The sequence below is a fragment of the Myxine glutinosa genome, chromosome 2, assembly GCF_964187855.1.
Source record: "Myxine glutinosa chromosome 2, kmMyxGlut1.1, whole genome shotgun sequence".
Lineage (NCBI taxonomy): Eukaryota > Metazoa > Chordata > Myxini > Myxiniformes > Myxinidae > Myxine > Myxine glutinosa.
Window position 1 is genome coordinate 101,332,380 of NC_136262.1, and position 13,568 is coordinate 101,345,947.

The 13,568-nt window shown below is 44.3% G+C and overlaps 1 protein-coding gene across 1 annotated transcript in view; it reads left to right on the forward strand.

Moving 5' to 3' along the window:
* The window catches only part of AGTPBP1 (ATP/GTP binding carboxypeptidase 1), a 131,707-nt gene that overhangs the window by 46,239 nt on the left and 71,900 nt on the right, over nt 1-13,568 (forward strand). The window contains exons 11-13 of the mRNA XM_078772616.1: nt 7,750-7,832; nt 7,907-8,023; nt 12,240-12,838. Of these exons, the coding sequence (XP_078628742.1) occupies nt 7,750-7,832; nt 7,907-8,023; nt 12,240-12,838 (799 nt within the window). The remainder of the gene's footprint in view (nt 1-7,749; nt 7,833-7,906; nt 8,024-12,239; nt 12,839-13,568) is intronic.

The window sequence follows — 13,568 nt, forward strand, 5'->3', positions numbered from 1 at the left end:
ATTCTACGAATTGAATCCGGATCCGGATCTTCACCAAAATTGAATCGATTCTTCCTTGTCACACACACAAGCTGTCCAACAAGTTTCCTCCAAATCCATCCATAATTTTTTGAGATATCCTGCTATATGTTGGTTTTAGCCCTATATCCCAATGGTGAAGAATCACTTAAAGAATTAAATAATCCTCATGTCCGAATCCATATTCAGATCTTCACCAAAATCGAATCAGTTTGTCCTTGTCAGACACCCAATCGGTCCACCAAGTTTCGTCCAAATCCATGCACAACGTCTTGAGATATCCTGCTATGTATCGTTTATCGCAATGTATCGTGACACTATCCCCCAATGGTGAAGAAATCATTCTCGTAGCCGGATTCGAATCCGGATCTTGACCAAAATCTAATCATTTCGTCCTTGTCACATACGCTACATCTCTGCTAAATTTCGTCCGAATCCATCCACAACTTTTTGAGATATTTTGTTTACAAACAAACAAAGAAACAGACAGACAGGGGTGAAAACATAACCTCCATCCACCTTTGGAGGCGGAGGTAATGATGCCTCACTAAGTTATGGTGGGGAGGACTATGTGTTGTGGATTGGTCCTTGTCGTTGCCAATCGCCATGCTCCTTGTGTTTTAATTATTCTGTTCCTTTGTTGTGCGCGCTCTCTTGTCGTGGTCTCTCATGACCCAAATAAATTCTGTCTACACACCCTCTCCCCTGCCACATTTTGTTGTTTGTGTGTTTCACACTGCGAAGTGTTGTTTTGAGCTTACACGACAATAGCGTCTACCAGTGAATGCCCAGTGATCCTAAAACCATCGAGAAACAAGTGACTACCACCTTTCATAATTGAGGTGATGAAGACCTACTCACAAAACCGGAATGGGACACCATCAAACCTATTCACTCTTTCACACTGCGCTTCTCCAGATTATCAACCATTCACAAGGAAGGTGTACCCCAATTACCCGTCGTGGCCTTCCAGAGAGGACCTAGCTACAATATCGCTGAAGATCTTTTCTGCCAACTCGAGCACTTAAACCCTTTCGGCACAGCTTAAGGTACACCAAAGACTTTATCTCTTGAATCGGAAATGTTTGCCTCGTGAGCGATGAAGTGATGGATTCATTTGACATAACGTCATTGTTCACATCAATACCCATCAAAATTGCAACGGAGATCTTAGAACACTAGATCATTAACACAAAGAGCGATATGAAAACAGCTGTCTCAGCTCCAGGCAACTGATATTATTCATCCAACTACGCCTCAAATGAACAAACGTATTACTTATTCGATGTCACTAGATACCATCAACATCAAGGAACCCTTATGGCCTCATCAATATTTGGGCTCAATGCCGAATTGGTGATGCAAAACTTTGAGGCACAAGTGCACTACACTGTGACCCCTCTCCGACGCTGTAGCTGTGCTGCATTGATGATACGCTTGTGGTACTAAAGAAAGTGGATGTTGACCAATTACACACAATGATCGATTCAACGTGGGCAGCAATACAGTTAACGCGTGCAGTAGAACAGACTGGACGGCTTACCGTCCGGTATGGACAACTATCGAAGTACTGGAATGGCAGACTGCACTCACACGTGTACCGTAAGCCCACTTACACTGACAAGGTGCTGGATTACTAAAGTGACCATTCCACCTGACAAAATATAAGTTGTGCTTGCAGCTTACCCTACCACTGAAAATCACACTGCAGTTCCGGTGCACTGCAATGCCGAATGGAGTTACTGTACCGGTTACCGCTGGGTATACACAATCGCCTTGCACCTACCGAGGACGCGGCCAGGGAGCGACCACCATGCAGGGCTCGTCCAGGCCGCACGGACAGGCCCAGACGCGCCTCTCCCGGGCATGCCCGGACTCGCCGTTCCCAGGCTCGCCCGAGCCACCCGGGCACGCCCGGTCTCGTCTTTCCCGGGCATGCCCAGACTCGCCGTTCCAGGGCTCGCCCAGAACACCCGGGCATGCCCGCTCTCGCCTTTCCAGGGCTCGCCCAGGACGCCCGGGCATGTCCAGACTCGCCTTTCCAGGACTCGCCCAGGACGCCCGGGCATGCCCAGCCTCGCCTTTCCAGGGCTCGCCTAGGACGCCCGGGCATGCCCGCTCTCGCCTTTCCAGGGCTCGCCCAGGACGCCCGGGCATGTCCAGACTCGCCTTTCCAGGGCTCGCCCAGGACGCCCGGGCACGCCCGGTCTCGCCTTTCCAGGGCTCGCCCAGGACGCCCGGGCATGTCCAGACTCGCCTTTCCAGGGCTCGCCTAGGACGCCCGGGCATGCCCGCTCTCGCCTTTCCAGGGCTCGCCCAGGACGCCCGGGCATGTCCAGACTCGCCTTTCCAGGGCTTGCCCAGGACGCCCGGGCACGCCCGGTCTCGCCTTTCCCGGGCAAACGCTCCGGCATGATGTGTATATATATTGCTGCCCGATAAACGGGCTTTTCAGAGTACCCGAGTTTGATACGTGCAATAAAGCAACTCGGACGAATTTCCGTCTTTGGTCGCGTCAATCCTTTCGACTCGCGTTGGAGCACAGCTCCTTCATTACTGCAATTCAGTCAGCTATTATGAGAAAACCATTACCCAGGTGTGTTCGTCAGATCTTGTCACAGGAAACCCATGTGCAGCAGCAACAGGCCAACTGGTGAGCAAAATCTATAGAATGTCATCTTAACATACCATGCGAGGATTGTGAAGCCAATTATGTTCGCCAAAAATCCAAACGATTGGCAACATGGATAACCAAATACTAGTGCACAGTGAGGCAACAAGTCGAGATGTCCTTGGTGGCTACCCACACACCCACCAACACACCATCACATGGAGTCGGAAGTCCATTCTAGGCACAAGATCAACAAGAAAAAGAACAATTAGAGATTGCAGACCCTCGCCAGGATGTATTTTCATTGTTTTTTAAGGCATTTGTGTGAAAACAAATATAGCGGCCGAACCACGTAATCGACGACGTCAGCATTATTGTTTTTCTCCACTAATTTATTCCTAGACTAGCAGAAGTACCCGGCATTGCCGGGCGGGGGAGAGGAGGGGGAAGGGGAGGGGAGGGAAACGGGGGGGAGGGGAGGGGGAGGGGGAAGGGGAGTGGGAGGGGGGAGGGGGAGGGGAGCGGGGAAGGGGAGGGGATAGGGTGGAGGGGGAAGGGGAGGGGATAGGGTGGAGGGGGAAGGGAGGGGGAGGGGGGAAGGGTAGGGGGAGGGGAAAGGGGAGGGGAGGGGAATGGGGGGGAGGGGAGGGGGAGTGGGAGGGGGGTAAGGGGAGGGGATAGGGCGGAGGGGGAAGGGGATGGGGAGGGGGAGGGGGAAGGGGAGGGGAGGAAGGGGAGGGCCAGTCAACAATGACGTTGCAGTTCTCATGGGAAGAGAGCAGCACAACAATCGCGACATCGTCCTGCATCTTCGCAACAACAGCACGAAGCGGATTTTGGAGACTCACCGATCCTGTGACGCCCTCCAGTACCGGCGTTGCCGGGCGGGGGAAGGGAGACCCGTACATTCCCAACCCGTACAGTCGCCCTCTCGACTCAAGCTCACTCGGACAAAAGCCTCGCACTAATTACACCGTGAAGGCCCAATGGCCATGTCTATTGTCTATGCCACAAATCAAGTACCTGAGCGAGTCTGGCGCACTGAATTGAAAATATATAGAACGCTCATACTCCGTGAAAAGTGTAGCCGCCGTGTCGCCATCTTGGTTAACACGACTCGACCAACTCGCTTCGCGGATCTCCTTTGTTTTGAACGTGTCCCAGATTTTAAAAGCCAGACGACTGTTAAAATGCCATTTTGTGCGGCAATAAACTGCTCCAATCGGTTAAGGAAGGGTTGTGGAAAGACGTTTCACAGCTGTTTCAAAGACGTTTAATTCATATCGCACAAAATCGACAAAAATCGACACAAAACACGATCGCACAAAAGGTGAAAAAACGCAATCGCTTTTCACTCTGAATTACGTGCAAACGCGTGACGGAAATCACCATCGCCCAGCATCGAGTGCCAACCAAAATGGCGCTCGGTAGCTGCATCTCCACCTATGTGGTGTGAATGGCAATGATCATTCTATATATTTTCCGTTCAGTGGTCTGGCAGCAAGGATGGAACATCACGTGATCGCTCTGAGCGAATCGGCAAACTGCTCTGGCACAGGCTGAGATTCCGTGTATAATGTTCCTCGCTGAAATGCGCTGAGGTAAATATTAATTAAAAAAATATGGATCTCATCAAATATTTTTAGGTAGGCCATGTCCTTCCCAGGCTCAATGGCCATGTCTATGCCAAATATCAAGCACGTGAGCCTCTTCGTTTAGGAGCCTATCGGAAACATACACACACACACACACACACACACACACACACACACACAAACTGTGTTTTATTTATATAGATTATGCTCAAGAAATTTCATCTTCATCGGATGACGTTTTGTACTTGTCAAATTATGACGTCATAATGGAGGCACCTATGACATCATCATTAACATATTTTATTCCCCATGGAGAGTTCTTTACAATGAGCCATGTCTCAATTTTTTATATTCAGCGCTTTCGGAGATATAGAGGTGCAAAGTTTTTCGGTTTTTCCAAGATGGCGGCTGAACCACGTGACCTATGACGTCATAATTAATGATTTAAAAATTCTACAGGTGGGGTTACACCTTTGGTGAAATTTTCATGTCAATCGGACCAACTGTTGCAGAGAAAATCATATTTATTCTGTGCGGACAAACAGACAAACAAACAAGAAGACGTCATGAAGAGCACGATACTTGCAAAGTCCGCCCCCTGCCCCCAAAGGTTTCCAATAATACAGCAAATTGTCAATTTCATCAAGATGAAAATTGACGATCTTGATCAAAGCTCGGGTCAATAGGATGAAAAGTGACGATTTTTCAGATGAAAAATGATGATTTTAGAAGTTTGACCTTGAGTTGACCTTTGACCTTAAAAATAGTTGGTTTCCCAATTCAGTGAGGCACAATACAAATGCTGTTCAATTTTCAAGTCAATCGGATGAAAATTGACGGTTTTTCAGATGAAAAGTGATGATTTTGGAAGTTTGACCTTGAGTTGACCTTTGACCTTTTGACCTCAAAAATAGAACGTTTCCCAATTTAGTGACTCGATATGCAAATGCTGTTCAATTTTCAAGTCAATCGGATTTAAAATGGCGATTTTAGAAATTTGACCTCCAGATGACCTTTGACCTTTGACCTCAAAATCAATCGGCTTCTCAATTGGGACGACGTATACAACTTGGTGAAGTTTCGTGCCGATCGGTTTGGAATTGTGACCTGTAGGCCGGTGACAATCAAACAAACAGACAAACAGACAGACAGAACCACAAACGCAACCAACCAATATAATATACTTGAAAAATCTTCGATTTTGCATGTAACAAACAGACAAACGGACTCGAATGCAATACCCTCTCCTCTGCCGAGGGTAACAAGGACAAGCCATTGGGTAATAGACACCTGGCGATCGGGTGAACAGTCAATAACCCGGCAAGTTGACTTGAATCCCACATACCAGGCATTGAATATAATCAACGAGAATGGCATGCGGTGGAGCACATCTATGATACACCACTGCAACAGAGTGATCACAACACAGGACAAGGACACGAGGATAATTCAAACACAATGAGCACCATGATTAGAGAGAGTTTTTTCGTCGGGTTGGAAATTTAACCAAGATCAGCCATCGAATCTCTATCTCTCCAGCAGCCAATTACACAATCATTACTAATCTAAATTCAATCAACTTATGGAAAAGGATAGAGGCTAACTCCACATGGTAACTTGAATTGGCTCTGTTGTTAATGACGTGCAACATGGCAACAGCTACAAGAATATGACAGTTTGTTTTTGACCTTTTTGTTCATAAGATCCACCCCTTGATGCTCGTTTTCGACTTGGAATAAACTCCGTCTCTTAGCGTTTCTTAGCAACCCATTAGAATGTAAACCATGGTGACTTTTGACCAGTTTACATTCAAAATTACTATCCCTTTAAACTGTGAAATAAAGAGTAAATTCTCATTTACTTGAGTTATTTAGCTGCTTGCACAATGCAAGCACAATGCACTCCTTCAAATATATATTTAGCTTATATTTATTACGTATGCACGTAGGACGCACCCCATTATTACCCTCGCCAGAGGAGAGGGTATTGCATTTGAGTCTGTTTGTTACTTGCCGGAAAAAATTCCGGCAAGTATGTTGGTTGGTTTGTCTGTCTGTCTGTCTGTCTGTTTGTGCGCAGTACTACGTCTACATCGTTGCACAGAACATCGCCATAGTTTACACACATATTTGCCTTGCCCTGGAATAGACTGTGCCCAATTTTTAACTCTCTAGGCCTAAGGCCTCCATTATGATGTCATAATTCGATAATTCGACAAGTGCAAAACTTCATCCGATCAAGATGAAATTTCTTGAGCATAATCGAGTTGCCCTGGAATAAACTGTGCCCAATTTTTAACTCTCTAGGCCCAAGGCCTCCATTATGACGTCATAATTCGACAAGTACAAAACTTCATCCGATCAAGATGAAATTTCTTGAGCATAATCTAGGAATAAATTCGTTTAGAAAACAAATAATGATGACGTCATCGGTCACGTGGTTCGGCCGCCATCTTGGAAAAACCGAAAAATTTGATCCAAAATGGCTGATTTAAAAAAAGTACATTCCAGCAAGTCCTCGGTCTCTGACCGATTTTTCATTTGTTTGTCTGTTTGTCCGCACAGAATAAATATGATTTTCTCTGCAACCGTTGGTCCGATTGACAGGAAATTTTCACCATAGGTGCAACTCCACCTGCAGAATTTTTTTAATGATAATTATGACGTCATATGTCACGTGGTTTGGTCGCCATCTTGGAAAAATCGAAAAACTTTGCACCTCTATATCTCAGAAAGTGCTGAATAGAAAAAATTGAGACATGGCTCATTGTAAAGAACTCTCCATGGGGAATAAAATATGTTAATGATGATGTCATAGGTGCCTCCATTATGATGTCATAATTCGACAAGTACAAAACTTCATCCAATCAAGATTAAATTTCTTGAGCGTCATGTTGGCATAAATTGGTGGAGAAAAAAAAAAAGATGACATCATCGGTCACGTGGTTCGGCCGCCATCTTGGAAAAACGGAAAAACTTTGCACCTCTATATCTCCAAAACGCTGAATAGAAAAAATTGAGACATGGCGCATTGTAAAGAACTCTCCATGGGGAATAAAATATGTTAATGATGATGTCATAGGTGCCTCCAGTACGATGTCATAATTCGACAAGTATAAAACTTTATCCGATCAAGATGAAATTTCTTGAGCATAATCTAGGAATAAATTGGTTTAGAAAAAAAAAATGATGACGTCATCGGTGACGGGGTTCGGCCGCCATATTTGTTTTAACACAAAAGCCTTTTAAAAAACACTGAAAATACATCCTGGCGAGGGTTTGCAATCTCTGATTGCTCTTTTTCTTGTTTGCTATGCAGAATGCAAGCATGGCCCACTAGTTCATTATAACACTGCCCATCTCCTTATACTCAGTATAGCTCTCTTTAATTATTATCAGAAGAAGGAAAGGTCAGAGCGAACAGTCAGGATGTTTGTCTACATGGACATGTATCATTAAATCTTTGGCTCAGGAGTGCTTGATAACATTGCATTTGCTTTCTCATGAGATCTTGTTGTTCTGCCAGCAGTGGATGGGGATGGAGACAGTGATGAAGCAACTTTCGAGCAGGAAGTAGACCCAGATGATGGCACAGATGTCCAGGAAAAGGTACATGCATTCACAAACATGCATGACTTGTCCCATGCATAATAAATAACCACGACTGTTTTTTTGTGTGTGAGGATGAAGATATCGAAACAGACCTGAGGAATTTGAGGGTGCAGCCAAAGCTGGATCGCTCTGAAGAAGACCTTAAAGTTTACCAAGAATTTTTTTCTGAGTTATTTGAAGACTTCCAGGTATAACATTGTGTTTGTGTTTTCATCCTGGTCCTTGTTATTAAACTTAGCAGACTTTGCTCCAGCGTCAGAGGTGGGAAGCGGGAAGCATTCCTCAATGAAACACATTGCTGATGAATTAAGTCATACACAGTCATTGCCTCGGTTATACTCTGCAGTTAATCCTGTGCTTGCAGATTTTGGCATGAAATAAGGTCAGAAAGATTACTGGGCCCTACTTTTGGCACCGATAGGATGAGGGAGAAGTTATTACTCTGAATTTATTTAATTTGGCAATTTCCCAAGGGCCACGTGTCAAGTGCATACATTGGATGGTTTCACCCACGTGTCCTGAAAGATGTGTGCAGGTGATTGGTGCAAGACTGCATCACTTCAAATGAAAGCCAAAGATATGATCAAAGGCAACGGAAATCATAATATGACAAATAAGCAAATTATCAAGGGTAAATATTGCAGAGAATTAATTTTCATAATACAGGCTGCCTTTTTGAAGTTGAAAGATATTTTTCAGTTTTCCTCTGCCCCTGACAGCACATACTCTTGGCTACAATTTTATGTTGGACATTTACCTGCCAAAGTTGAGCTTGTAAACCTGTTTATTTGTACTGGGTGTTTCAAAAGTCTCGAATCATTTTTAGCTCACCTGGAACCTAGTTCCGGGGAGCTTATGTGATGGCGCAGTGTCCATCAATCCGTCAGTCCGTAAACACTTGCATGTTCTTCTCCGAAACTGCTGACGGGATTGTGACCAAACTTGGCACAAATTATATTTGGTATGTTGCAACTCATGTTTGTTCATGGCATTAAAAAAATTCGAGGTCTAAGGAGGTCGGGGGGAGGGAGTGGGAGAAGGTAAAGTGGGTCCAGGTTTGACCCCCCAAAATAGGTATTTGCTTTCTCCTCAGAAACTGCACATGCAATTCAGATGAAACTTGACCACAATCTTCATCACCTGTACTGTACCAAAATTTGTTCATGGCATAAAAAAAATCGGGCCCTACGGGAGTATACTGGGTGGGGGGAAGGGGGTTGCCCCCCAAAATAGGTATTTGCTTTCCTTTCAGAAAATGCACACACTATTTCGATGAAACTTGACCAGAACCTTCATCTCCCATGATGTTCCAAAGTTTGTTCATGGCATTAAAAAAAATCGAGGTATAAATAAGTCTATGGGGGGTTTGAGCCCCCCAAGCTAGGTATTTGCTCTCTTCTCCAAAACTATAAATGTGATTTCAAGGAAACTTGGCCATAACCTTCATCTCCCATGATGCATCAATGTTTGCTCATGGAATAAAATAATAGGGGTTTAAGGGACTGTGTAGGTATTTTTTTTGTTTGTTCGTTAAAAGTCTTTTGATTTCGTTGGTATGATTCCACATGCTGCCCTGTCTTCTAGTATCCATTGAAATTGGTTTAAAATACTGTGATACTGTTTAAAATACTTTCAGTTGGTGTAGAATACTGCTTTGTTCCACCAGGTGAGCGCTTGTGGGTATTGCCCCTATTTTTACTTCCTTTTATTACCCTGCGCTTGTGAAGCGAAAAGCGGGGTTAAGCAATCGGGTGCGTCTGTACGTATGTACGCCGTACATGCGTGTCTGCATTTCTAATATTCATTTTCGCATAACCGTTGGTCCGATTGACACAAATTTTTCACTATAGGACTGCCTCCACTTATATAATTTTTCGTCACAATTATGACGTCACAAGTCACGTGATAATGACGCCATCTTGGAAAAAGGATGAATCTATGTCTCCCCAAAATCGCTCAATGAAGAAAATTGAAACAAAGCTCAATGTCAAGTACTCCCCATGGGGAATAAGATGTGTTTATAAAAATGTCATCGGCGCCTTCATTATGACGTCATAATTCGACAAGTACAACGCTTGATCCGATCAGTATGAATTTTGTTTTCTCTGCAACTGTTGGTCTGATTGACATAAAACTTTCAACATAGGAGCGCCTCCTCCTGTAGAATTTTTAGTAATATCTATGACATCATAGGTCACACGGTACAGGCACCATCTTGGAAAAACTGAAAAATGCACTTCTATATCTCTGAGACCGCTCCATGGGAAAAAAATAAAACGTGGCTCATTGTAAAGACCTCTGCATGGGAAATAAGTGTTGTTAACGATGAAGTCATTGGTGTCTTCATTATGATGTCATAATTCGACAAGTGCAACGCTTAGGTAGTCCAAACAGATGTGCAAAACAATTATATTAGAGAATGTAAATTTATGATGTCATCAGTCATGTGGTCTGGCAGCCATATTTGATCAAAGAAAAAAACCCTTTAAAAAACAGAAGAGTTGACTTGCACCAAGTTGACTCCATGGGATGGTATTCTATGATGGTATTCTATGAATACCTTTTCTCCACTCGCAAGATTCTCCACTCGCATTCTCCACTCGCACGTATCTCGTATCCATATGGTATTCTCCACTCGGAAAGATGGTATTCCATGAATACCTTTTAGTTTATTTTTTGATATGATGCCGTTGATGCGGATAGGACATCGTGTACTGATAGATTGACCCACACGTAGTCCAGATTTAACACCACTTGATCTTTTTTGTCTTTGGGGACACCTGAAATCAGTGATTTATATCACACGACACTGTACTATTGAAGAGCTAAATAATGAAATCGGAAACGAATGTGTTAAAATCGATGTGTAAATGTTAAGACATTTTCAAAGAAATCCACATACAGGAAATGACATGTGTATGCATGTCAGTGGCTCAAAAGTTGAGCAATTCATGTGAAGTCCTTTCTGGGCATTTCTGAGCTCCTCACCACATGCAAAGCTTTCCTCTGCAGCTCAATGGAGTACTGCTCTCCCCTCTGGGCTGGTTCTCCTGCCTCACAGCCAGCTCGGCTTCAGACTGTTGAAACCAAAGCATTCAGAATAATTGGAATCTCCCGTGATGAAGCCGATTCTGAGGGCCTTTCTCTCTCTCACCGCAGGCAGGTTGGTGGGCTTTCTGTCTTCTACCGACTCCTCTCCGGCCTAGCTCCTCCAGCTCTCTCTGTGCTCTGTCCCCCAAATATTCCTGCAGGACGCACAATATCTGCCAGCAACCCTCTTCTGGTGAAACTGCCAAAATCAAGACTCTCTGCTCACCTTCATTCTTTCATTCCTCTTTTCTCCCGTTTCTGGAACAAACTCCCTCACTCTCTTCAATCCCTCTCTTCCCTCCAGTTCTTCAAAACAGCTGTTCGCTACCATCTCTTATCTTCCCCCATACAAAGCCTTGATGTTTTCTACCCTCATGAAAACACAACAAATCCGCCTCTTTCAATCTTCAAATTCTTTGCTGAAATTCCTAGTAGTGTTCATTTGCTTTATACCATGTAACCCTTAGCCCTCCCCCCCCCCCCCCCCCCCCCCTCCTTCCCCTACCGGCCCTCTCCCTTCTACATATCAACCGACGTCCCAGTTCTCTACTGTTGTTGTGCTTGTGTGCTTCCCCCTCTCTCCCACTCTTGTCTCCCACTCCCTTTATTTATTGTATGTTTCATGGGTCCGTGCATGTTTTCGTGTGTAATGTGTTAACTCTTGCACGAACCTCGACCTTGTATACAAAAAGATTTTTTTTAAAAATAAGATTGTAAAATACATATCCCCATGATTCCTGACTTTGGAAACACGCTGTACAGTTGATCCTGGCTGCTGTTTGTTCTTTTTGGGGATTCCATCTGATGAGATGCAGTTTCCTAAAGTGTAAGCAAATCTTTCTAGCAACGTTTGTTTGACCATCTACAGTGGGAAGAGGTGAGATGAAGATGTTAATGGTTTTGTTAATATGGTTTTGTTAATATGGCTTTTGTAGCTGCAACAGACCATCTCTAGATGGCATGAGAGTGGCACTTCCCGAAAGTGATTGGTGTAACTGGTTAAGAATGCTGCACAGTCTTTCTTTGGGGAAATGCATTCTGTAGTATTTTGAGAAATGTTCCTGGTAATTCAAGGTGACAAATCTGGATATTTGAATACCAATTGCTGTGCATTATGGTACACGGCTGATGGCTGTGGTAGTTTGCTGATCAAATCGAGTTGGTTTAGTGGTAAGAAAGCTGAGGCTTTAGCTTTTGATCTCTGAAACTCAAAAACAGGTTGAGAATTTTGAAATTAAATGTCCACGCTTTTGTTTAATTGTTTGCCTTTGTTTTACGATTGACCTTTCACATTATTTATTTTGTGCTTTGCAGCATTTGGACAAGTTCGAAGAGAGTGGAGTCTGTGATGTAGAGCTTGGGAATTGTCTTCCTACAGTTTCCTTTCCCACAGCTGTCAGAGATGCTTACGATCATGAAGGTGCACAAGCAAAGACACCACATTTGGCATCCTCCGCATCAAAAGCATCCTCTGGAGAAAGATTGGAAAACGTTTTGAATGTTTTGGACAGTTGTTCCCTTCAAGAGTCCCAGAATGGTGATGATGCTCCGAGTTCCTTTGTGATAAATGAAAAGGTTCTTGATGATCCCACAGGCCATCAGAAGGTGAAGCATCTTGCACCACCTTGCAGTGACACTGGCATATTGGATGGTGGCATGCATGGATGGGGCCAACTTTGTGGTCGATGTAAAGAAACAATATCGAGGTGTTATGGACACGAGGATAGGACTATCATGAAGTGGCTGTTAAATTGTGGTCGAGAACTTCCATGCCATGCCTTGTGGTATGCCACACTCGCTAAGGACACAAGATCGGTGATGGATTACAGTGAAACTGCTTTTCCTGATTTCTTTGGTCACACAGTGCCAACAGAAAAGGAGCCGTTGGTGAAAAGGCAATATGGTGTCCAACGGTACATTTCTCCATCACAACCTTATAAACAATGACATTCTCATAGACTGCATTGCAACTTGGCACGTTACATTGCATCTAACCATACAGTACTTCGTCCAATAGCACTGCACTTCCTTCAATGGCACTGCACTTCCTTAAATGGCACTGCACTTCCTTAAATGACACTGCACTTCCTTCAATGGCACTGCACTTCCTTAAATGGCACTGCACTTCCTTAAATGACACTGCACTTCCTTCAATGCCACTGCACTTCCTTCAATGGCACTGCACTTCCTTAAATGACACTGCACTTCCTTCAATGGCACTGCACTTCCTTCAATGACACTGCACTTCCTTCAATGACACTGCATTTCCTCCAACGATACTGCCCTTTCTCCAATGACACTGAACTTCCTCCAATGACACTGAACTTCCTCCAATGATACTGTGCTTCCTCCAATGACACTGTGCTTCCTTCAATGGCACTGCACTTCCTTCAATGACACTGCACTTCCTTCAATGACACTGCACTTCCTTCAATGACACTGCATTTCCTCCAACGATACTGCCCTTTCTCCAATGACACTGTAGTTCCTTCAATGACACTGCACTTCCTGTAATGACACTGCACTTCCTTCAATGACACTGCACTTCCTTCAATGACACTGCATTTCATCCAACGATACTGCCCTTTCTCCAATGACACTGTGCTTCCTCCAATGATACTGTGCTTACTCCAATGACACTGT